General features: G+C 46.8%; 1 protein-coding gene across 9 annotated transcripts in view; it reads left to right on the plus strand.

Annotated features, from left to right (window-relative positions):
- The window catches only part of KALRN (kalirin RhoGEF kinase), a 653,671-nt gene that overhangs the window by 178,570 nt on the left and 453,202 nt on the right, over positions 1-21,899 (plus strand). For 8 of the 9 annotated variants that reach the window (XM_061194271.1, XM_061194272.1, XM_061194273.1 and 5 more), the window contains exons 2-3: positions 6,121-6,195; positions 14,165-14,279. In XM_061194271.1, the coding sequence (XP_061050254.1) occupies positions 6,121-6,195; positions 14,165-14,279 (190 nt within the window). Of the gene's footprint in view, positions 1-6,120; positions 6,196-14,164; positions 14,280-21,899 lie in introns of those variants that run through there. The other variant, XM_061194277.1, reaches the window with a different exon arrangement.

The raw sequence follows: 21,899 nt of genomic DNA on the forward strand, positions 1-21,899 counted from the left end.
GTTTGGGTAACTCAGTGGTTGAGGGCACCAGTAATCAGGGTAGAGGGGGTGCAGGACAGCCATGTTGGAGGCAGGATGGGAGGGTCTTTACCAGAATCTGAGGCTCTTAAGCTTTGTTGTTGTTTTTTCTTTTTAAGGGAACTTTATTATTTTTATTTATTTATTTTTGGCTGTGTTGGGTCTTCGTTGCTGCGCGGGCTTTCTCTAGTTGCGGAGAGCGAGGGCTACTCTTCATTGTGGTGAGCAGGCTTCTCATTGCGGTGGCTTCTCTTGCTGTGGAGCACGGGCTCTAGGTGTGCGGGCTTCAGTAGTTGTGGCTCGCGGGCTCTAGAGCACAGGCTCAGTAGCTGTGGCACGTGGGCTCTAGAGTGCAGGCTCAGTAGTTGTGGCGCACGGGCTTAGTTGCTCCACGGCATGTGGGATCTTCCTGGACCAGGGCTCGAACCCGTGTCCCTGCATTGGCAGGCGGATTCTTAACCACTGTGCCACCAGGGAAGCCCCTAAGTTGTTTTTTTATAGAGTGTCTGGTAGCTTCCTGGTGTCAGGGGAAATGGGCATTAGGTATTTTATTAGGCAGGAAACTCTCAGAGGGCAAAAATTGGGTTTCCCCTCTAAAGGAGCAAATTGCCTGAGATAAGCACTGTGGTCTCCTTAGATGTGGAGCTCCCTAGGGTGGGGGAACCTCTCCTTCCTCTGTTTCTCATCCAGTGTTGCCCAGTGTTCAAGGCTTTGCACCTGTGGGTGGGAGTGCAGGTGCGATGAACAGGCATAAGCCGCCTGGCTGCTCTGTCCTCCAGGGCCATCTCAGAGATGGCATCTTGGCCTGTAAATATGATCAGTGACATTGTTTATGGTACTGAGAGCAGTTAGAGAAGGCGGAGGGCTCTGAGGGTTGGGGTAGCGAGGAAGATCTGTTGTGAAATTAAAATATTTGATTCATGAGAGAGTGGTTTTAAGTTACCAAAATTCTGAGCAGTTTGGACAAGTGTTATTCATAAATATTCCTACTGCCAAAAAACAAGACATGGTCCAGTCTCAATGCCCTGGAGGGGGATAGCCCCCCTGGATAGCCTTTTTATTCCAGAGCTGGATTTGAGTTCTGGGTCACAGAGTAATGGCTGAATCTCTGGAATCCTGGGCAGGGGGGAGGGGTCTTCCCATGGTGGGAGTGGGAGGGGTCATGAGCAGCAGCAGTAGGTCAGATTCTAGAGGTTCTGCTTAGACTGGGCTAAAGGATGCTTCTGTCTATCTGTGCCTCTGAAGCAACTCTGGAATAGAAAGACATACTTTAGAGTATATCACTTCCCTAAACATAATGCATATTCATCACCTGGGTTTCTTGTTAAAATACAAGCTCTGATCTTGTAGGTCTGGGGTGGGGCCTGGGATTCTACATTTCTAGCAAGATGGTAGATGATGCTTGTTACTCTAAGTAGGAAGGATTTAGGACTCACCATTAGGAAGCCTTTCCTTTGGGCTCCCTGGCATTCTGTACACTTGATGTCTTACCTCTAATAATACCTCATTGTCCTGTCTGCATACCTATCTACCTCTGCCTGGAAGACCCCTGGAGAGCAGCGTCCATTTCTTATTTGTCAAAGTATCACCACAGCCTAACATAAGGCCTAGCACATAATAGGTGTTCAATAGAGAATTGATAAAAGAATGACCCTGGGAATAGGAAACTGTCCAAATAATGCCAAAACCAAGGTTCTGCCTAATGAGCTCTTGGAATTCTCAGCTATAAGCCAGATCTCTTTTGTACAGCAGATCAGTCAGTGTTTCAGTGCCACCGTGATCAAGGCTCCCATGCTGGACACCACAGGGATGGCGTGGAAAGAGGAGGCAGAGACCTGAGCATTGGGAAATTTGCTGTCTCAGTGGCAAAACAGGGTTAGGGCCCATTTGATGCAACATTAGCATACTTACACAATAACTTCTAACTAAGTGCAAATTAAGGGGGTGTGACTGAGAACCAAAAGGAAACAAAGAGCAATCCATGGGTACCCTGGCAGCTTGCACCTCCAAATGCTCAACACTTACTTGTTTCTTCACTTGTTGAAATCATGATTGCATCCTAAAGGAGGTTAGCATAGACAAGGCACCCAGCTGCCCTGGGAGACTCACTGCCATCCCAGAGCCACAAAACCACAGACAGGGCCTGTGACCCAAGGGCTGGTCCTGCTCTTGCCATGTGGGGCCACACAGAGGCTGGGAGCCAGAGGGAGGATGATTGGCATCTTCCAGCAATGGAGCAGTGACTAGGAAAATGTGAAGAGGAACAGGCAGCAGCGATGTGAGCATAACCCATTTGGAGTGAGGAGGAGGTAAGAGTGGGGCTTGGAGAAGACCCATGCTGGAGATCATGGGGAGATGACGGTGGTAATTTTTACTTCCCTAATAGACGCAGAGCATTTCAACTTTGCTAATTAACAGAACAGCAGGCTTGTAAATCTGACAGCAGCAGGACATGAATGGGGTGGGATTAACACTGAATGGGGGAAGTGTGCCTTTGTCCTTAAGATAAAGCACAGCATTCATGTTGGGCCAGGCCCATTAGGGAGCCCTCTGGTTCTTTCTTTTCCTGCAGTAACCCCAAGGGCACAGGGACCTTTATTTCTTCTCAGGCTTTCTTTAGAGGTAGCAAGGGGCCTAGGGTTTATAGTCTAATAGTGCTATCAAATGTACCTTGTATCAGAGAGAGTAATTGCAGTTCATGTCTTCCTCCTTCAAGGTGTGTATGCCCCCCGAAGTTCTCCCGTCACTAGTCTCACATTTTGGTAACTTGGTCTGTCCGCAAAATGGGGTGATGTGCCCTGAACATTCCAATCCCTAAACTGATTCCTGGGAAAGAATGGGCTGTGAGGCCAGGGAAGAGTTGTTTTATCTTCCCAAATTGCACTGAATCTTGCCAGGGAATTGGTTCCCAGTACTTTCTTTCAAAGCATATTGATCTGATAACCTGAAGGTCTTAAAGGCCAATAAATATGAAGAAAAGGTTTAAAAAGTCTCAGAATACTAGAGCTGAGTGGTACTCTGGAGATCATCTACTCAGATCACCAGCACTTGGTGTGACAGATGAGGCCACTGACCTTGTGCAAGTCACTTTAGGAAGGGTTAACATTTCATTCATGTATTTTTTCTTTCATCAAATATTTATTGAATATTTACTATGAGTCTGCCCAGACATGTACCTGGGAGTGAAAATATGTTGCTATTTCATTGGTCCTGTTTGAGTTAGCGTTCAGTGAAGTTCCTCTTTCTTATAGATTCTGACAGCTGGTTTCACAAGGATGGTGGGGGAATTGACACATAGAATCTTTAGCCAGTGCAAATAGGTTTTCTATGCAAGGTCACCAACTTCTGAGCTGCCGGGCTAATTAGTTTAGCTCTACTTGGCTTTACATAATATATACATTATTGAAAAGTTATTTGTAATTCAGTTTTTTGGCAAATGAGAAACTAATTCAAACCACTAAGGCAACTTTTATTTGAAGAAACCCTGGAGCAAATCCTTTTATAATGTGAAAAATCTTGTCGTTGCTGTTGGAAATGATTATCCCCTAGTTAAGGATTTTGTAAATCTGGACACTTTAGGTTTTCTTATGGTGGGCACACAACCTGGGAGATAGCTCAGCTGTGGTCTGAACGGGATGAGGGAAGACTCTGGCCTGAGAAGAGGAAGCCCCGCTGGGAATCTTAGACCAGCCCAACCCAAGATAGTGATATTTACTTGGGCCAACAATTGCAAGCTGCCTGGACAAGCTGCTCCCCTTCTCTCAGGTCTTGGAGTCTGGAGGGGAGAACGGAGAGGTGGGGTATGCAGGATGAAATTCCAAATTCCCTCTCTCTCTCTCCACAGGTGGGAGTGGGGAGGGGGCAGGATGGGGAACCTTTTGCTTCTTTTAGAGCAAATTTCAAACTCTTCCTTAATATCTGGGGACTGTGTGGAATTAGAGCCGTCTTGTATACTTTAACATGGTAGGGGAAGAGAGGAAGAACAGTGGAAAAAAACAGGACAGGAGTTTAGGAGAGAAGAGGATTATGTGGATTCTTATCATACAGTAAAATCTCATTACTTTCGGTCTTGCTATTTTCGAACTTGTAAATAATCTAGATGAAGACAGGACTGAAGTTTAACTTTTCTTATTAAAATTTTTTTCTCTAGAAATTTATAGTGTATGTAGTGACGTAAAGGAGAGTGTTTTAAAACTGATGTATAGAAAGACATAGTCCACATATGAAAATAAACTATTTTCATGCAGAAGCATCATTCTACTCAAGCAATTCATGTATTAAAGATGTTCCTTATCTAGTTGGTAAAGCCTGATAGGACTCTTCCTTGCCCAGGAAGCTGAAACTTCTTATTGCATCATGGTGAAAATTTACCTATGTATCTGGTTGTAATTTCTACAATAATTTATATGGATCCTAATTAGTTTCTACTAGTGAGGTTTAATTGCTTTCCTGTGTTGGAAGATAAAGTCAGAGCATAAAGATCTGTAGAAACTAAGAAAGTGCAAAACCATGCTTATAGTTAGAACTTCCTTTTTTATGGTGTTATTTTTTTTCCTCTATTGCCCACAGTCTTCTCAAAGTGAGCCTTGCAGCTGGTTAATTCAGTATCAGCTACTCTGGGCCAGCTTGTAAAGAGAAGCAACGGATGAAAAAAAGCCTCACTGTCTTCATTTAGTGAAAAACGAAGAAGAAGAAATAGGTGAAAGGGTCAGAGGCCCTTTGGAAATTTGTTTGGGGTTAGGGTATGACCTCTGACTGTGGAAACTGGCGTTCTGGGGATACTTCTCTTCTCCTCTTTGGTTGAGTGTGCAACTGTCTCATTTCCCTTCCCTAGGCCAGTGATCTTAGTCCCAGGTTGTTGCCAGAATTCCTAACAATTTTGGATCCTTGAAATAGTCAATTTTTAGGGATTGAGGCACCCTGAGTGGGACCATCCTGTCCAGCACATTTCTCCCCTCTGTAAATTGTCAGGTTGGGACCACAAGAGAGTAAGCCAAGTGGAGAGAGGCACTAGAAGGGGTGTCTGTGGTCTCTGGTTCTCTCTCATTGAGCTGACACAGGGCCGCCACTCTTCCGGGGTCCCTCTGTGCCATGTCCCTAGAGGCGGTACGCGGCAGAGATTCCATCACAGCCTGCAGGGCTCTGAGTGTGGGCTGGCTCTCCCTGAGAGTCCTTGTGGGGTACTCAGGGTAAATGATAGGGGTGCAGTGGGCTGGCCTGGAGTTTTTGTGAGCGTGTGTAAGCTGAGTCCTCCCTTCCCACGCATCGCACACGGGGCTGGGTTGTCCTTTGCCTCCAGAGGCTGCTGTTTCTCCAGGCACATTGTTATTTTCCATTCTGTGTGAGCCCCAGGGCTCTGCCCCCAACCCTCTAACAGGAGCTCAGCTGGACTCCTGAAAGGACTGTCCAACTGAGAAGCGAGATTTAGGCAGAGAAAGAGTTGCTGAAGAAGGGAAGGTGTTTCCTTCCCACGGGATTGACATTGCTCACCAGCTGTCCATTGTGGACTGAGGACGGTGTTACTGAAAGGGCGGGAGAAGAGGTGGGGAGGGGTTTTGTGCTCAACTTTGCTTGTCACTTGGGGATTTTCACTTTTCCCATCTGTAAAATGAAGACTAACAGTTGCTGTGCCACATAGAGGAAAGGCAAAAAGAATTGTTTAGGGCATTGTGGTCCATCTTGATGTTAATTAACCTGTTCAGCAGATATTTACTGAGTGTCTACTGTGTATCAGCCACTGTGCTAGCACTAGAAGTACAAAAATGATTTCTAAAAAGCCCCCATCTTCAAGTTCACAGCAACAGGGCTGTAGTTGTTGCCTCCAGGGCTTGGAGCTTTGTGTGTGTTTTGGGGGGTGACTTGGACTGGTCTCTCCTTGAAAAGGACCTGGAGGGCCATACCCTTGGTCACCCCTATGGCCTGGCATCATGTGGAAGTGTCCTTTCTGTTGTGGAGCCTCTCCTGCTCTTGGGCTGGGCTGTGGGGCCTGAGCAAGGCATTACTTTCTGGCTCATGATGGGGTTGGGAAACTAAGGGTGGAACTGAGGGATTCAGCCATTTGGCCTCTTTCACCCTTATTCTTTCTGTTTTGTTCTCTGACAGGGTCTTTTCGGAATGATGGTTTGAAAGCTTCTGATGTCCTTCCCATCCTAAAGGAAAAAGTGGCCTTCGTGTCTGGTGAGTGTCTATGGAAGCTTCCTTTATAGTGGACCTAGAGAAGGTGTGTGTGTGTGCGCGTGCGTGTGTGCGCAGGCACTCACTTCTTTGTGTGCTAGTGAGAGAGAAGTGGTGGTGGAAGCGATGCTCAGAGCAGCTGCTTCCTCTCTCCAGAGGCAGGCAGAAAGGGAAGGGAGCCCTCTGGTCCCCGCTGGGTGTTCTGGAGGATGTTCACAACAAAGGGTGAGTACCCTCCCCCCATCTTGCACCCACACACATCCACCTCACCCTGCCCCACCCTCCCAGGCTTGTCAGGGCCACAGGAGCTGCTGAGGCCCCTCTGAGAGATGCTCCAGCTGGAGGGGTCTGTCCCCTTCACGCATTCCCACAGGTTTTATTTGGGTTCGTCTCTGACTGGGTGGACAGGAGATTTAAATTTTTTCTTGCTCCTTCTTATCTCTCCTTCCAGCAAAGGGAACTCAAGTGAGTAGTTGTATCTATTTATTTATTTTTCTGAATAGTACTCATTTCTTACTTCTCTCTCCAACCCATCTTATGCACCTGGTCCCTTTAATGTCTAATTCAGGGGTTATCAAACTGTAGCCTGTGTTTTGCTGCAGGCCAGCCACCTGTTTTTGTACGTAAAGTTTTACTGGAACATAGCCATGTGCATTCACTTAGTAGTGTATTAATTAGCTTCCTATTGCTGCTATAACAAGTTGCCACAAAGCTTGGTGGCTTACAGCAACAGAAATGTATTCTCTCACAGTTACGGAGGCCAGAAGTCCAAAATCAGTTTATTGGGCTGAAGTCAAAGTTTCAGCAGGCTGTACTCCTTCAGGAGGCTCTAGGGGAGAATTTGTTTCTTGCCCCTTCCAGCTTCTGGGGGCTGCCAGCATCCCTTGGCTGGTGGCCACATCACTTCCATCTCTGCCTCCATGGTGGTATTGCCTTCTGCTCTTCTGTCTGTGTCAAATCTCCCAATAAGTCACAGTAAGGATACTTGTGACTGTACTTAGGGCCCACTCAGATATTCCAGGATAATCTTCCCATCTTAGGAGCCCTATCTGCAAAAGCTCTTTTTCCAAATAAGGTGACATTTACAGGTTCCAGGGATTAGGACTTGATATGTTTGGGGGTCATTTTTCAGCCTTTTACAAGTATTGTCAATGGCTGCTTTGTTACTGTAACAGCAGAGTTGAGTAGTAGTTGTTCTAGCAGAGACCAGATGGCCACAAGCCTAAAATGTTTACCATGTGGCCCTTTAAGAAAAAGTTTGGTGACCCCTAATGTAATTGAAGCCAAACTATAAGGTGCACCAACATCACTCTGGGTGCCAGTTCTAGGGCATTAATATAGGCCTCCTGGATCAGAATCTCTGGCAGGGGCTGGGGGAATGGCAGTGTGAGAATAGCGAAGGATCATATTTTAAGAAATACACACAGGTGCTTAATACACCTTCGTGGATTGAGCCTTTGTTTCTGGATGATTCTGGTCATCTACAAGGAGTGGCGATTCAATCACAGTGAAAGAGCCAGCACAGTCCCACAGTGCAGGGGTTCACCCTTGCTGGTGGGTGATAGCCAAAATGGAGAGAAGGGAGAGAGAGGAAGGGGGTTTGAGGAAGGAGAAACCAAGTAGCAGGTGTCTCCCACCTGACCAGAGGGAAGAGGCGAGAGGGCAGAGTATGTGATGGTAGTATGTAAGCCTTTGAAAGGTACAAAGTGCATTCCATATTATTATTATTAGTAGTAGTAGTAGTAGTGGTAATAATAATATAGTGTTTTGTTGTTGTTTTTGCTGTTAGAGAGAGTGGCTGGGAAGCTGCCTTTCCTTTCCCCATTTAGTGTTAGTTGCTGGCATATCTTATTAAGTGGTAAGCCCCTGTCACTGAAGATGGTGAAGCTCAGGCTGATCCCTTGGCAGGATCACGTGGCAGCGACTTCAGTATGGGTAGAGGTGGAAGACAACCTCCAAAGCCTTTGTAGTCTTGGATCTGAGTGCTTGCTGAGCATGTGGGAAGACCTTGTGTAGAAGTCCTGGGGCTGCTGGGCAGCACCAGGCCTCTGACTTCTGCTGTTGCCCATCATCTGGGTTCCCAGGACATGGCCCACAGCTCTATAGGGAGCCAGAGCAGATCTTTTCCTTTTATTCTTTAATGCCTCGAGCCTATTTAACCTGGTGTCCTCCCTCTCCCTGGGTGTCCTGCTAATTCTCCCATTCTCTATGCCTGATGCTTCCTCTATCTTCAGTGCATTCCCTGCACCTTCTGCCAGTTTGAGCCTTTCCTCTCCGTCCCAAGTCAGTTACCACTTTGCCTCCTCCAGGAAGCCTTCCTGGCTTTTTTTAAACATCTTTATTGGAGTATAATTGCTTTACAATGGTGTGTTAGTTTCTGCCTTATAACAAAGTGAATCAGCTATACATATACATATATCCCCATATCTCCTCCCTCTTGCATCTCCCTCCCACCCTCCCTATCCCACCCCTCTAGGTGATCACAAAGCACCGAGCTGATCTCCCTGTGCCATGCGGCTGCTTCCCACTAGCTATCTATTTTACATTTGGGAGTGTATATATGTCCATGCCACTCTCTTACTTCATCCCAGCTTACCCTTCCCCCTCCCCATGTCCTCAAGTCCATTCTCTACATCTGCATCTTTATTCCTGTCCTGCCCCTAGGTTCTTCAGAACCTTTTTTTTTTTTTTTTTTTTTTTAGATTCCATATATATGTGTTAGCATACGGTATTTGTTTTCCTCTTTCTGACTTACTTCACTCTGCATGACAGACTCTAGGTCCATCCACCTCACTACAAATAACTCCATTTCAGCCTTCCTGGCTTTAATGTGTACCCTCTGAGCACCATTCTGTTCCACATCAGTTCAGGGCATATGAGTGCAGACAGGGTACATTCTGACATGGGAACCCTTGCTTGATTTTTCGTGGTTTATTTTTTCCCATGTGAATTCCGTCAGAGCCCTGGGGCAGGGCCCAGCCAGCCCTAGAAAAGAGCTTCCCAAGTGTAGGGAGTTGTCCTAATGGAGTACAGAGCAGCAGTGTGCCAGGAAAGCAGTTAGTTAGGCATGAGGCCAGTAGCTGCTTCCCAGAGTAGGACCAAGGGGGCCGGGGGTTGCAGCTCATGCCCATGTGTTGCTGTGGGCCAGGCAGCCCGGGGTAAGTCTTTTTTTTTTTTTTTAATTGAAGTATAGTTGATTTACAATGTTGTGTTTAATTTCTGCTGTACAGCAAAGTGACTCAGTTATATATATATATTCTTTTTCATATTCTTTTCCATTATGGTTTATCACAGGATATTGAATATAGTTCCCTGTGCTATACAGTAGGACCTTGTTGTTTATCCATCCTATATATAATAGTTTACATCTGCTAATCCCAAACTCCCAATCCATCCCTCCCTTACCCCCGCTCCCCCTTGGCAACCACAAGTCTGTTCTCTATGTGGGGTAAGTCTTATTCATCTGCACGTGGTGCCAGGAGCTTTGGGGCTTAGGAAACGTTGTCCTTTTGTGCCTGGGAAGGACGGTGAGGGTGCCAGGGGGATGACTGGCTGCATCTAAAAAAAAGCCCCAAAACAAAAAACAAACCAAAAAAGGCCCTTGTATCCTAAGCTTTTAGAAGACAGAACACAAAAATAAAACAAAATAAAGAAACCCAGAATTAAGTAATGCAGTGTAGTCGTTACATGTCTTTCTGAGCAGAAGCACTGCAGGAAGTGCTGAGCAGAGAAACGAAGTGCTGGTTGAGCTCCCTCCCCTGCTGGTGCCCAGCATGGCCAGGGGAAGGGGAAGTTGCGCTGCCATGGGAACGTGCATTTGGAATAATCCAGGGCAGCCCACCACTGTGTGGGTGTGTGCACGTGTGTGAGACGGGATCTGTGGCTGTGCTCGGGGGCCTCTGTCGTTTCAGCCCTGCCCCATCCTGCTCCGTATTCTCAGCCGTGGGCTCTCCCTTTGCTCTCTCTCTGGCTTCCTTCATGTGCTTCCGCCTCCCACTTGCAACACCCACTGTCCCTTTTATCCAGCCTTCTCGTGCAGGCCCATTTCACCCCTGCTCTCTGTGTGCGCACACACCCTCCTTTTGGCCCGCTCCTGATGTCCCTCTCTGCCGCCTTTTCTCCCATCAACATCAAGCCCATGTTCCCAGAGGAACTCCACACTGCTGTGGTGCGATTTTATACTCTGGACCCGTGTCTCAAAGCATGTTCCATAGAACAACTGTCGCATGAGATGATCCTCAAAAAAAGAAAAAGGGGTCTACTCTCAAATAAGTTTGGGAAATGCTGCCTATTATAGTCCCCCTCTTGGAGATTTGCCATGTTCATTAAAGCACATGTCCTTCAAGCACATGAAAGCGTTTCCCAAGCTACAAATAATGCATTCCCTTAAGAAAACATCATGTGTGTCCATTAGCATCTTGCAGAACTGTAGTTACATGGGCCAAACTTTTGGTATGATTTCCTAGATGTATGTTCTTGTCCTCCCCCCAAAGTACCCTAACCTACTTACTCTAGTTGGAGCCTGCCTCCCCCTGAAAAATGTGCGTGCCATCCTCCCCCACCTCAGTCAGGTTCGCCTTAACCTCCCCTCTTTCAGCCTTGCCTCCTCCCCAGCCCCGTCCTGCCCGGCCTTTGTGGGAGGGGACCAGTGTCGTTTCTTGCCCATCTAACCACCCTCTCCCTCTTTATTCTCTATATTATCATCTTATAGCTCCCAGCACCAAAGCCTCCACTGAGTAGGCAAACAGCAGGTGTTGGTTGAGCAGGGGGATGGCGCTGCTGAAGATCCTGCCACCATCTCTATTGCCTTTTCAAAACTTGGCTCTTTTGTCTCCCACCATCTGGGGTCCACTTCCACAGTGCACACTGGCTTTAGCAAAGGGTTCTCATTCTTCATCTCTGCTTATTGCCCTCTGGAAGTTCAGCACTCATGTCAATTATCAGTCAAATCCTACAGCTTCATGGCTCCTCAGTCTCCTTGGCACCAAAGTCTTCCACCTCCCTACCGTGGCCACACACATCCAAGACCTTGAGCCTTGATATGTCTGTCTGTGGCCTTAGCCTCTCACCTTGGACCATTGCTGGTGTTCCCCTATCAGTTGGGGGAGTATGGATATCAGATAAAACATCTGCTGTTCCCTCTCCCCTGGGAACTTATGAACCAGTAGGCCATTTCCTACCCTCACTGAGCCCTCCCCACTTAGCCCATGCATTAGTTCTATTCTGCCTTCACTCAAGTTAGAGCCTAGCATGGACACCACGGCCAGACCTTTCAACAGAGCTCTCACTGTGCCCTGGTACCCTGCCACCTACTCTTAAACCCACATGGTACCCGGTCCTGCTGTCCATTCTCTAGGGACACTCTCCAACGGTGGTCCATCCTCCTTTCTCCCAGCACCTCAAGGCCACCCTGACCCTCAACACTCTATTTCACCTAGAGAAACAGTGTCCCCCAGGCACCGCTGAGCTCTCCCTCTCCATAACTTATCTTTGTTTCCTCCTCCCTCTTTGAGTTCTATCAGTCTGCCAAAGAGAAAGGGGCAGAACCCCTCCCCTTGTACCTACTCTGAATCCTTGGTCCATCCGTTGTCCCCACTCTTTCCAGTGTAATGATTCTCTTCCTTTATGCCTGTTCCTCCTCTTCTTCCTACAGTCTTGCAAGTTCATCTCCTTTCTGAAAAATACCTGGCTTGATCATGCAGCCCTCTCTGGACTCCTTATCCATTCTTCCTGGAGGGAAGGAATTCCACTTTTCCAGGTCTTCTCCCCCCACCACCCACCTCCCCTGCCATCTGGAACCTTCTGCAGCCAACATTATGAAAGTCCTGTCTCCCAGGGCATAACTTGCTCCGCTCAGGAGGGACAGTGCCAGCAGCCCTCCAAGCCTCTTAGGTAGCCTTTGCCATCAGACCAGCCTTGGCTCCCCATGTTCCCTTAGCTCTACTCTTAAACCATCCACAGAAGGTCAGTGAGAAGGACAACAGCTGCAGTTAAAACCACCCAAGAGGTACAGATGAACCTATTTGCAGGGCAGGAAGACAGACGCAGATGTAGAGAACGGACTTGTGGACACAGTGGGGGAAGGGAAAGGGGAGATGAACTGGGAGATTAGGATTGACATGTATACACTACCATGTGTAAAATAGCTAGCTAGTGGGAACCTGCTGTATAGCACAGGAAGCTCAGCTCGTTCTCTGTGATGACCTAGATGGGTGGGATGGTGGGGGGGGGGGAGGTCCACGAGGGAGGGGATGTATGTATACACATAGCTGATTCACAACATTGTAAAGCAATTATACTCCAAATTTTAAAAAAACAAAGAACACCCAAGAGTGAAAATCCTTCGGGTGAGGTCAAGGCTGGAGGGGAAGGTGGAGAGTGAGGGAGAACCTCCCAGCTTTGAGGGAACTTTCCACTTGATTCCTTCACTTCCTTTCTCTCCTGTGGAAGGCAGTTGGGAGATGGGGATCACTTACAAGGTAGATGAGATGATGTTGGTTATCCATACATGGAACCAGAGCCTGTGGTTTGGAAGGTTTGGAGTTGGGGGCCAGGGTCAAACTCTGTGGTATATCTACACAAATCTGCCCTGGTGGGGGGCTGCAGGGAAGGGACGGTGGTGCTGACATATTTTTTTCTTCAGGGTCAGATCTCTCAGTGGCCCTGCTCTTGTTTGACCCTTTTCTCCTTGCAGCCTCCTTATTTCCTCCTCAGGAGTGTCCTGGAATGGACTGGATTTTGTTTGTCAAGACTCCCCTCTGTCTTGTGCTTTCTGGACCCCACAGTCAGAGGGAAACATTATTCATGAACTCATACTTGGGTGGGGCCCTGGGAGGCTCTGCTTTTCCTTGGAAAAGATCCTTCTTCAGGGAGCTGAGCTTTAAGCCTCTTTTCCAGTATTGGTGGTGGCCATGCCAGCCCTTACTCCCTCTTGCTCTAGATCCCTTTGTGGCCCCTGCTCTGGGGGATGTTGGCTGGCAGCCTGAGATGCGTGCAGGATGGGGCGTCTGTGATCATGACACAGAGTTGTCTTTGTGAAATAGGCAGTGCCTGTAAGGACATACTTACTACACCTTAGCTTCGTCCTCATCTAACCTTCCTGAGAAACTTGGTCCTGCTTCCCAATCATAGCATCCATTAACAAAGAAATTTTTAAATCGTAGAATAAATAGTGAGTAGAAAGTTTGGAAAATAGAGGAAAGAAAAAGCAACCATGTAAAATCCCAGCCTTCTGATAGCAAACAATGATCATCATCTCAGTTACTCCCTCCAGCTTTTTTTAAAGCCTGATATTTAGAAAACATTTGTAATCCTAGTGTGTACCTATGCATTTGCAGCGATTAAGACCTTGAGCATCCTATTCCCAATAAAGATTCATGTGCTCCTCCAGCAGGAGTGATGGGTGGCACCTCAGGCAGGCAGACAGGGGTGGATCCTTGGTTGTGTAGAACACACTTAGGTCTTCTCTATGAATCTAAAAACCTCCCAGCAATGATGTCCCTGCTGGATGCTTTAAGGGCTTCTCACCATGGTATTCAGTTAATCTTGAGCACTCCCTGCTCATAGAGGTCTGCAAAGAGAAGTGAACTGGAGGTTGAATTTCCAAAGACCATAGCACTTTTAATGGCTTGTTTTCTCAGTACGAGCAGTTATCACTTCCTTCATTATCGTCTCACATTCGTGAAGAGTACTTGTCAAAGTGCTTCCCCATGTGCCATCTTATCAGGTCTTGCAGCAACCCTGTAATGTAGTCATCATTATTTTCATCTGCATTTTGCAGATGAGACATCAGAAAAGTCAAAAGACTTGCCCAGGGTCATGCATGTTCCCCACATCCAAACCCCATGCCCTTGCCCTTGCCCTTGCCCTTGCCCTAAGCAGTGACTGGATTTCTCTGGACACCATCTTTCTGCCTGTTTCCAGCGCAGTTTCTAGCTGGTTTTCTTAAACTCCCTTCTCTTCCTCCCTGCAGGGGGCCGTGATAAGCGAGGTGGACCAATCCTGACCTTCCCTGCTCGCAGCAATCATGACAGAATAAGACAGGAAGACCTGCGGAAACTCGTGACCTATCTGGCCAGCGTGCCAAGGTAAGGTGAATGTCCTGCAGGGGAGGGAGGGGGAAGCTGGACTGATGCAAGGGAGTTGGAATGAGCCTCCATCCCTGCCAGGGGCCTGGCTGTTTCTGCCCTTGGAATGGATTCTAATTATTTCTGGAACATCATCACCCATTGTTCACCTCATTCCCATCATTCCCATTGTTACTGCTGGGATTCATATGGATGGAGTGGGAGCTGGATGTGGGAACCATGGGCAGAGGTGAAGGTCCTAGGCTAAGAGGACCGGGACAGGCCCTGGAAGAGGTGACAGTGTGGCCTCGGGAGCAGGAATGGGAAACTGTTCTTTACCTTGGGGAAATGGGAATTCTGGCTGATTCCACTCTGGCTTGTGTAATGGATTTTTTTCTAAAACCTCTGGCTTATGAATATGTTTGTGGCTTTTAGAGTTTGGGGCAAATAACTCCACTTATATCATTCAAGAGGCAGCCTTAAACTCAATCTAAGTCATGCATTTTCAATGGGGGGTAATATTGCCTCCAAGGGGGATGAGAATTCGTTCTTGGGGATGGCAAAAAAAAACTTATTCTTTTATGTATTAAGCGCAGCTATACGCATAGTACATAAACAGATATATACAATATATTCATGGTATTAAAATCTCATTGGGTGGGTGATTAAGGAAAAAAGTATAAAATGTCTCTTTTGGGGCAGGGGATGATTTTTAAAAAGGGTTGAGAAACACTGATTTCTGAGTGTTGCTAGGTGGTGCTGACCTCAGAGGGTGGTGAGGGAGACATGCCAGGGACATGGTGTATATTTTTCAAGAAGGGGTAGGAGAGGCCTTTGCATAGTCAGGGAATCATAGAATGTGAGAGCCGGAAGAGCCCTGAGAAGTAATCCAGGCAAATATGTGTCATGTTGTGCTTAGGAAACAGGGTCCATATGGGATTAGAGTTGCTTCCGGGGGTGGCGCAGCGGCAGAGCTTGGTCAGCACCCTCCTGACTCCTGCCCCAGTGCTCTCCTCATCCTTGCTCGTGGCCAGCGAGAACTCCGTTCTCTGACCCTTAGTGGGCTTGGAGCCTGTCAGGTGTTCGTTGTGGTAAATAAGAAGTGATGCCTGGGGCCTTTAGAACCTTCATCTTGTCTCTGTGCATTTTATAGGGGAATTAGTCAATCACAGAGAGGACGTCTGACTTTGCGGGGAGACCTTGGCTAATTGTTGAACGTGCTGATTAAGTTCTTGAAGCAGGTGTCAAGCGAGGCGAGCACTTCATTTGAAAGAGCTGTGGTGGTGCGGGGGGGCACATGTACAGAGGTTGGTGGATGGTGACGGGCAGGTGGTAAAGGGGATTCAGGAGCCGTCTTCGAATGCTTGGAAGGATGTGGAACAGAATGGCGAGCCCTGAAGAGCTCTGAGCAGAAGGCCGTGGACAAATAGATGTCAGGTGGTGTCGTTCTTTTCTTTATGCTATCCACAGGGAACCTGAAAAAAGACGAAAGGTCCTAAGCTCCAGTGAAAGGGACTTAGGTTATATCCAAAGAAGAACTTCTAAACTTTGAGTGCATGAGACTTGGATGAAGAATAGAATAGAAGAGTTTTTCCCCAGAGGTCTTTATACAGAAGAAATATTCCCATCTGTCTTGGAGGCAAGGAGATGGATTAAGTAACCCATGATGGATGAGGGTAATTTAGCAATTTAGCCATCTAGGGGCTAAGCATTTTTAAAAGCATCTTTCCCAAGTATACTACTAACAGGAATAAAACTAGTCATTTTCTGAAGCGATATATAGGAAAAGTTTTCTTGGGGACCCACGACAGACTCTTAGTTCTTTTAGAGACAGAAGAAATTTGGGATCCTGAAGCCTATGTTTTTCTTTCTGGTAGGTTTATCACATCCCTGCAGCTAATGCACACTCATCTTTTCTTTAGAATAGAAGGTGAAAGAATTGGAAGACCATTTTCTTAATTCTGACTTGTTAAGCAAAGATGGGACAAAACAGATTGGAAGCAATTAAAAAGGCAAAGGTTTCTGCTGAGTGAAGGGGAGCAAAACCCAAGAGGGGCTGGGAGGAAGGATGGTTGTGTGAAATGAATGGGAAGAAATAGTCCCACTATCCTGTGTGAAGGCCAGGTCATGTCTGTACTACTGCATTCAATTCTGCAACATTGAACTCTGCCAACCCCCTTTTAGGAGCTACGTGGACCAGTTAGAGCAGGGGTCCCCAACCACCACTGGTCTGTGGCCTGTTAGGAACCAGGCCACACAGCAGGAGGTGAGTAGCGGGTGAGCGAGCAAAGCTCCATCTGTATTTACAGCCGCTCCCCATTGCTCGCATTACCGCTGAGCGCCACCTCCTGTTAGGATTATGGTGAGTTGTATAATTATTTCATTATATATTACCATGTAATAATAATAGAAATAAAGTGCACAATGAATGTAATGTGCTTGAATCATCCCGAAACCATCCCCCACCCCCTTCCATGGAAAAATTGTCTTCCATGAAACCGGTCCCTGGTGCCAAAAAGGTTGGGCACCACTGAGTTAGCGTGTTGTCAGGAGAGCAGCACACCGAGGGAGCCACAAACTGTGTCTCTTCAGTTGAAGGACTGAAGGATGTTTTCTTGCAGGAGTGAAAATGGAAGAAAAGTGATTCCTGACTTCAGGTATCAGGAGAGCTGCCCCAAAGAGGAGGGAACGGGCATGGTCTCTGTCGAATCAAAGGGTAGACGTTAGAGAGATCAGGACTCTGAAGTGGAGAAGGAATCTGCCCAGGAGCTGTCCAGCAGTAACGCTGCTGCCTCTGGAGAAAGTGAGCTTCCTGTCGCTGGCTACTAGATGACCTTCTGTTAGCGATGCTGTAGGAAGGATTCCTCCAGTGGATTGGAGGCTGGATTAGATCATTTCTAAGAAGCTTTCCTGCCCTGAATTCTTTGTTTCTATGATATTGGGAAAAAATACATCATAAAATCTAGAACCTCAAAACAGTATTACCACCCCACCAACATATACTCTCTTTCTCAGGTTCCCTAAATAATTTAAGGCCTAGAATTTCACTTCAGATCTTGTTTACATCTTAAATCCTAAGAGAACTGCTTTCCTGTCCCCTTGTACTCTGGGTGGGAATTTTGAGGTATCACCCGGGGCTAAGCATCATCCTGGAGTGATGTGTTTGTGACAGTACCAGTTACGCTTTTGGGATCCATCTCAGCCTGAGATGAGTCCTTTCCAACTTCCCTTTCTTGCTCCTGCTGAGTATGAACATCTATCTCCTTGGGCTTCTCCAAGCTTTCTGTTATCTTCTTCTGAGGAATCATGGGATATTAGGGTAGGAAGAGAGGCCTTAAGAGTCTTCTAATTCAACTTTCTGACAACTCCATTCACTCAATTTAACAAATATTTATTGAGTGCCTACCATGAGCCAGGGCATGGATAGGTATCTTGGTGAACTCCTGTGTTATCTTTTCTGTCATCCATCCTACACTTATCTAGATTTTTTGTCCTTCTGCTCTACTATCTGAAAGGAGTGGAAAGGAAATACTCAGAAACAATCAGTTGATGAATGTCCCTAGAAATTGAGAGACAGATAGAAAATCTAGGCTGAGAGTAAACAATTACCCCAGCATAACTCACAGTATGGATAATCTACCCACTGTGATAATTGGGAGTTGACCATATGCTTGGAATAGAAATTTCTAAGTATCTAGTAAAGAAATCCCAGGTGGTTTTATTGCATTGAATTCCTTCTCTTCTTCATCATTGTTATCCTGCTTTGCCATGATCATCTTTCTGCAGCTCCCAAGGGTACCGATTGTTAGCCCCTTGATGTATCAGCCACTTAACTCTGTTCTTAGCAGTGCTGCTGAGATGCTGGCTGAGTGTTCCAGCAAGGAATGCAGGTGTCATACTGGTGGGGAAAGATGACAAGAAATTAAGATGGGGTATTCTGCAATGCCAATCAAACCAAGGTGTCAATATTCACAGCTTATTATTTGATAACATTTGCTCTTGTTCTGCTGATTTCAGCAAGAGATAAATTGGGCTTATAGCCAGCACTATCTTTGTGCAGCATCACCAGAAAATAGAAATAAGCAGAGAGAGCCAGGAAGACAGTTAAAAGATGAGTAGGTAAAAACTGCAAGGATTTCCTCCCATTATATTCAGCATGAGAGAAACCAAGCTATGGAAACTGTCATCACTGAATCCGTCTGTTGTAAGGGCCTGTTGAGTTGTGTCATTGGCATCCTGCCCTTTGCTCTGAGATCATCAATTAAAGGAGGATGCAGGGAGTAGTGATGGAAGGTTCAGAAAATAGAGCCAATGAGGACATTTGCCTAAAGTTTATCCCTTTCCAGATCCCTTTTTAATTTCTTTTTTTGCTTATATATAAAGGGTTTATAATTTCTATTACACTTCCCACATTCTACACAAATTTCTTAGCAATATCAGTAAAGTGTTCCTGTTGTTAGGTGTACATAGTCCAAGCCCTGAAGAGCAAATAGTATTCTACTCTGCTGCTAAGGAACATAACATCACAATAGTAACAACCATTGTCGGTGATCACCTTCCTTGGAGCCATACAGACCCTCACAGCAAAGCGAAGAGAGGCATCTTTGGATAGACAGAAGGCACTGGGGTTCAGATCCCAGCTCTACCACTTCTGAGTCAGGGAACATATGACCACTCCACCTGGGTTATCTGAGAAGAGTTTAACAAAGGCACACTTGACAATGATGCGGGTAGGCAACAGGGAAAGCAGCAAGGTTTGGATTTCCAAGTTATCCCAGAGCTGGCAATAGCAGGGAGGGAAGACATTACGACTTCTAGGCCTGAAGGGGCAAGGTGAGGAGAGGTGCATAGAAGCTGGAGAGGTAGCTGTATGAGAGGGCTGCTTGACAAGAGCTGTGACCTTCAGTAGACAGTTGCCACCAACTCACAGTGATTCCACGATGTGGGGCAAGGGAAGTCGATACTCTTGCTTCACCCCTCCCATTCTCTGACCTCCTGTCATTGTTTGTCATTGATTGAATGCAACCAAAGCCAGGTGACAGGGGGCTCATTGAGGCAGTCCATGTGGGTCAGCCTCCCAGGGCATCGGGTAGAGGGGAGAAGATGGAGAATGGATTCAGAGGGGCAAAAGGAAGATGCTTGACATAGGGTGAGACCTTGGGCATATGACTCAACTTTTCTGAGTCCAGTATTCTAATTTTTAATTTGGGAAAAGAACGACCATCTCACAAGGGTGTTGTGAGGAAACTATGTAGCAATCTCTCATGCCTAGCACCCAGGCAGGTACTAGCGGCAGCAGGTGCGGCCACTGGAGAGGGGTGATTGGCCCCACATGCCCCCGACTAAGCTGTGTCTCACCAGGTGTGGCTCACACCCCCTTTGCTTCCTTCCCACCTTGCCTAGTCCCTGCAGTAGGTTGGGCCGCCCCCTTGGGGGCACAGGAAGGCAGGCAGGAGGGGTTTAAGCCCCCTCCCCCCCTAAGCAGGCTCCAGCCTACCTTGCCCTCACCCTGGAATCCAGTGCAGTGATGAAAATGCAGAGTCACCTTTATCCAAGTGAGGCCCAGGAGGCCTGGGCTCCCGGTTGCAGCCACTTAAGGCGGGCTACAGCCACTCCCTGTCCCTGTCTGCTTCCACTCTAGACCTCGGTTTCCCCTTCCTTCCCCCACTCGGGGCACTAATAACAAGGAGCTAGCCTTGCCCACTCCCACCCTTCTGCTCCTCCCCACCCCCCAAGGTTCTGGTTCCATCTTTCCTCTGTTCACAAACTACCTCTGGACAGTTGTGTTGTTTTTTGTTCAGTGTTTCATTCATTCCTTTTTTTTTTTTTTTTTTCCCAGAAAAGGATATTTTTTTATTCAAGTAACTGCAAATAGGAAACCAGACCAGGGGGCCCAGGCTGGGACAAATAATGGCTACCTCCTCCCTGACAGAACAGGGGGAGAAGGTGGCCCCTACACCCGACGGTCACCACCGGCCCCCCTCCTTACTCTGCTGCAGCATCCTAGGGGCAGGGCCCCACCTTCCCTGGGACTGGGGTAGCCGGTAACCCAGCCTGCTTTGCCCCAGGCCCCTTCCCCTAAGAGCATCTTGGAGGAGGGGAGTGTGGACAGAACAGAAGGCAATGAGGATGAACATTTGGCGCTGGTAGCAGCAGCAATGACGGATGTCTAAGGTGCCTAGCACCCGGACATTCAGTACTTTATAGTCTGTCTCCTAAAGGAACCTAATAATAATAATAACTATAAGTATAAATACATATATGGCAATATTTGCTACGTATGAAGGAAGAGATGTAATGTATCAGTTATAAAGCATAATAATAAATGGAACACCTGAGAGCCCACCCCTAAAATCAGAAGCAGAACCTCACCTCTGCTCTTGAAGCTACCTGTGGCTCTTCCCCACCCTAATCTCACCTACTTCTCCCAGAAGTAACTATTATCCTCAGTTTTGTGTTTATCCTTGTCTGGCTTCTTTTGGTATAGCTTACCACATGTTTGCATAAATGATATATTGTTTAGTTTTGCATGATTTTGAGCTTTATAAAAATGGTATTATACCATGTATAGTTTTCTGTGACTACTGTGCTATGCAACAACATGGATAAATCTTCAAACATAATTTTGAGTTGAAAAAAAACACTTAATGCTTCCAAGCTCTGGAACTGATCTATTAAGTAATACATAAATGCTAGCCATTATTATTATCTTCAAACCTACATTATTGCACTGTTGTGAGTATTCTGTATACATTAACTTAGTTTTCACAGCATTTTGAGATGGGTATTATTTATTCCCATTTTGCATATGAGGAAACTGAGTCTCAAAGAGGTTAGATAACTTGCCAATGGACACACAGCCAGTGTAATTTGGAGCACCAGAGCCTGCGCTTTTATCCACTGAATAGATGAGGAGGCCAGAGTGAAGGAGGCAGTGGTTGATGGAGTGCAGAGGACAGATTTGGAGAGAGAAGGAAGGTAGACCCTGAAGGATAGGATTGGATTGGAGCAGGACAGTAGAAGAGGGTAGTAAGGAGATGAGGGGCAGATGATGTAATCTTGGTGGGCAGTGGCATCCTGTCCATCAAACCTGCTTCCTCCAAGGTTCTCTTTGGATTTTAAGTGTGAAGCTTGCTGCAGGTGGGAAATGCAGGTGGCAGTTGCCTGAAACCTGGGTTTCTGCTGGCCAAGACAGCAGTGGTGACTGTGGATGTGCAGGATAATGGAGGTGGTGGGGGGGGCCTCAGACTTCCTCCCCCAGGTCTTTGTGTTCAGTTTTAGACACACAAATGCTCCTCATTAATGCTCATCTGTGGATGATAGTCAACTATTTTTCAGTAATTAATTACACTAAGGGATGTAGTGGGGGGAAAAAAAGCACTTAAGACCATGGAAACTATTTAAAGAGATAAGTAAAAAGGCTGTCTGTAGTAGGGATGCTGAACATAAAGCCTGGAATGGTGGGAGTGGTCTCTTTTGTATTCTAGGGGGCTCATCCTGTTCTGTTTCCTCGGGTCTTAGATGTTTCTTTCACTCAGCCACCTGCCTAGTTCGATCTTGCATTGCTCTGGCGTCAGAAGCACAATTCTGGCATTACTCAGCAGTCAGCTGATCGGCATTTTGAAGTTAGTTCACTTCCTT

Source organism: Eubalaena glacialis, chromosome 6 (genome assembly GCF_028564815.1).
Source record: "Eubalaena glacialis isolate mEubGla1 chromosome 6, mEubGla1.1.hap2.+ XY, whole genome shotgun sequence".
In the NCBI taxonomy this organism is placed as follows: domain Eukaryota; kingdom Metazoa; phylum Chordata; class Mammalia; order Artiodactyla; family Balaenidae; genus Eubalaena; species Eubalaena glacialis.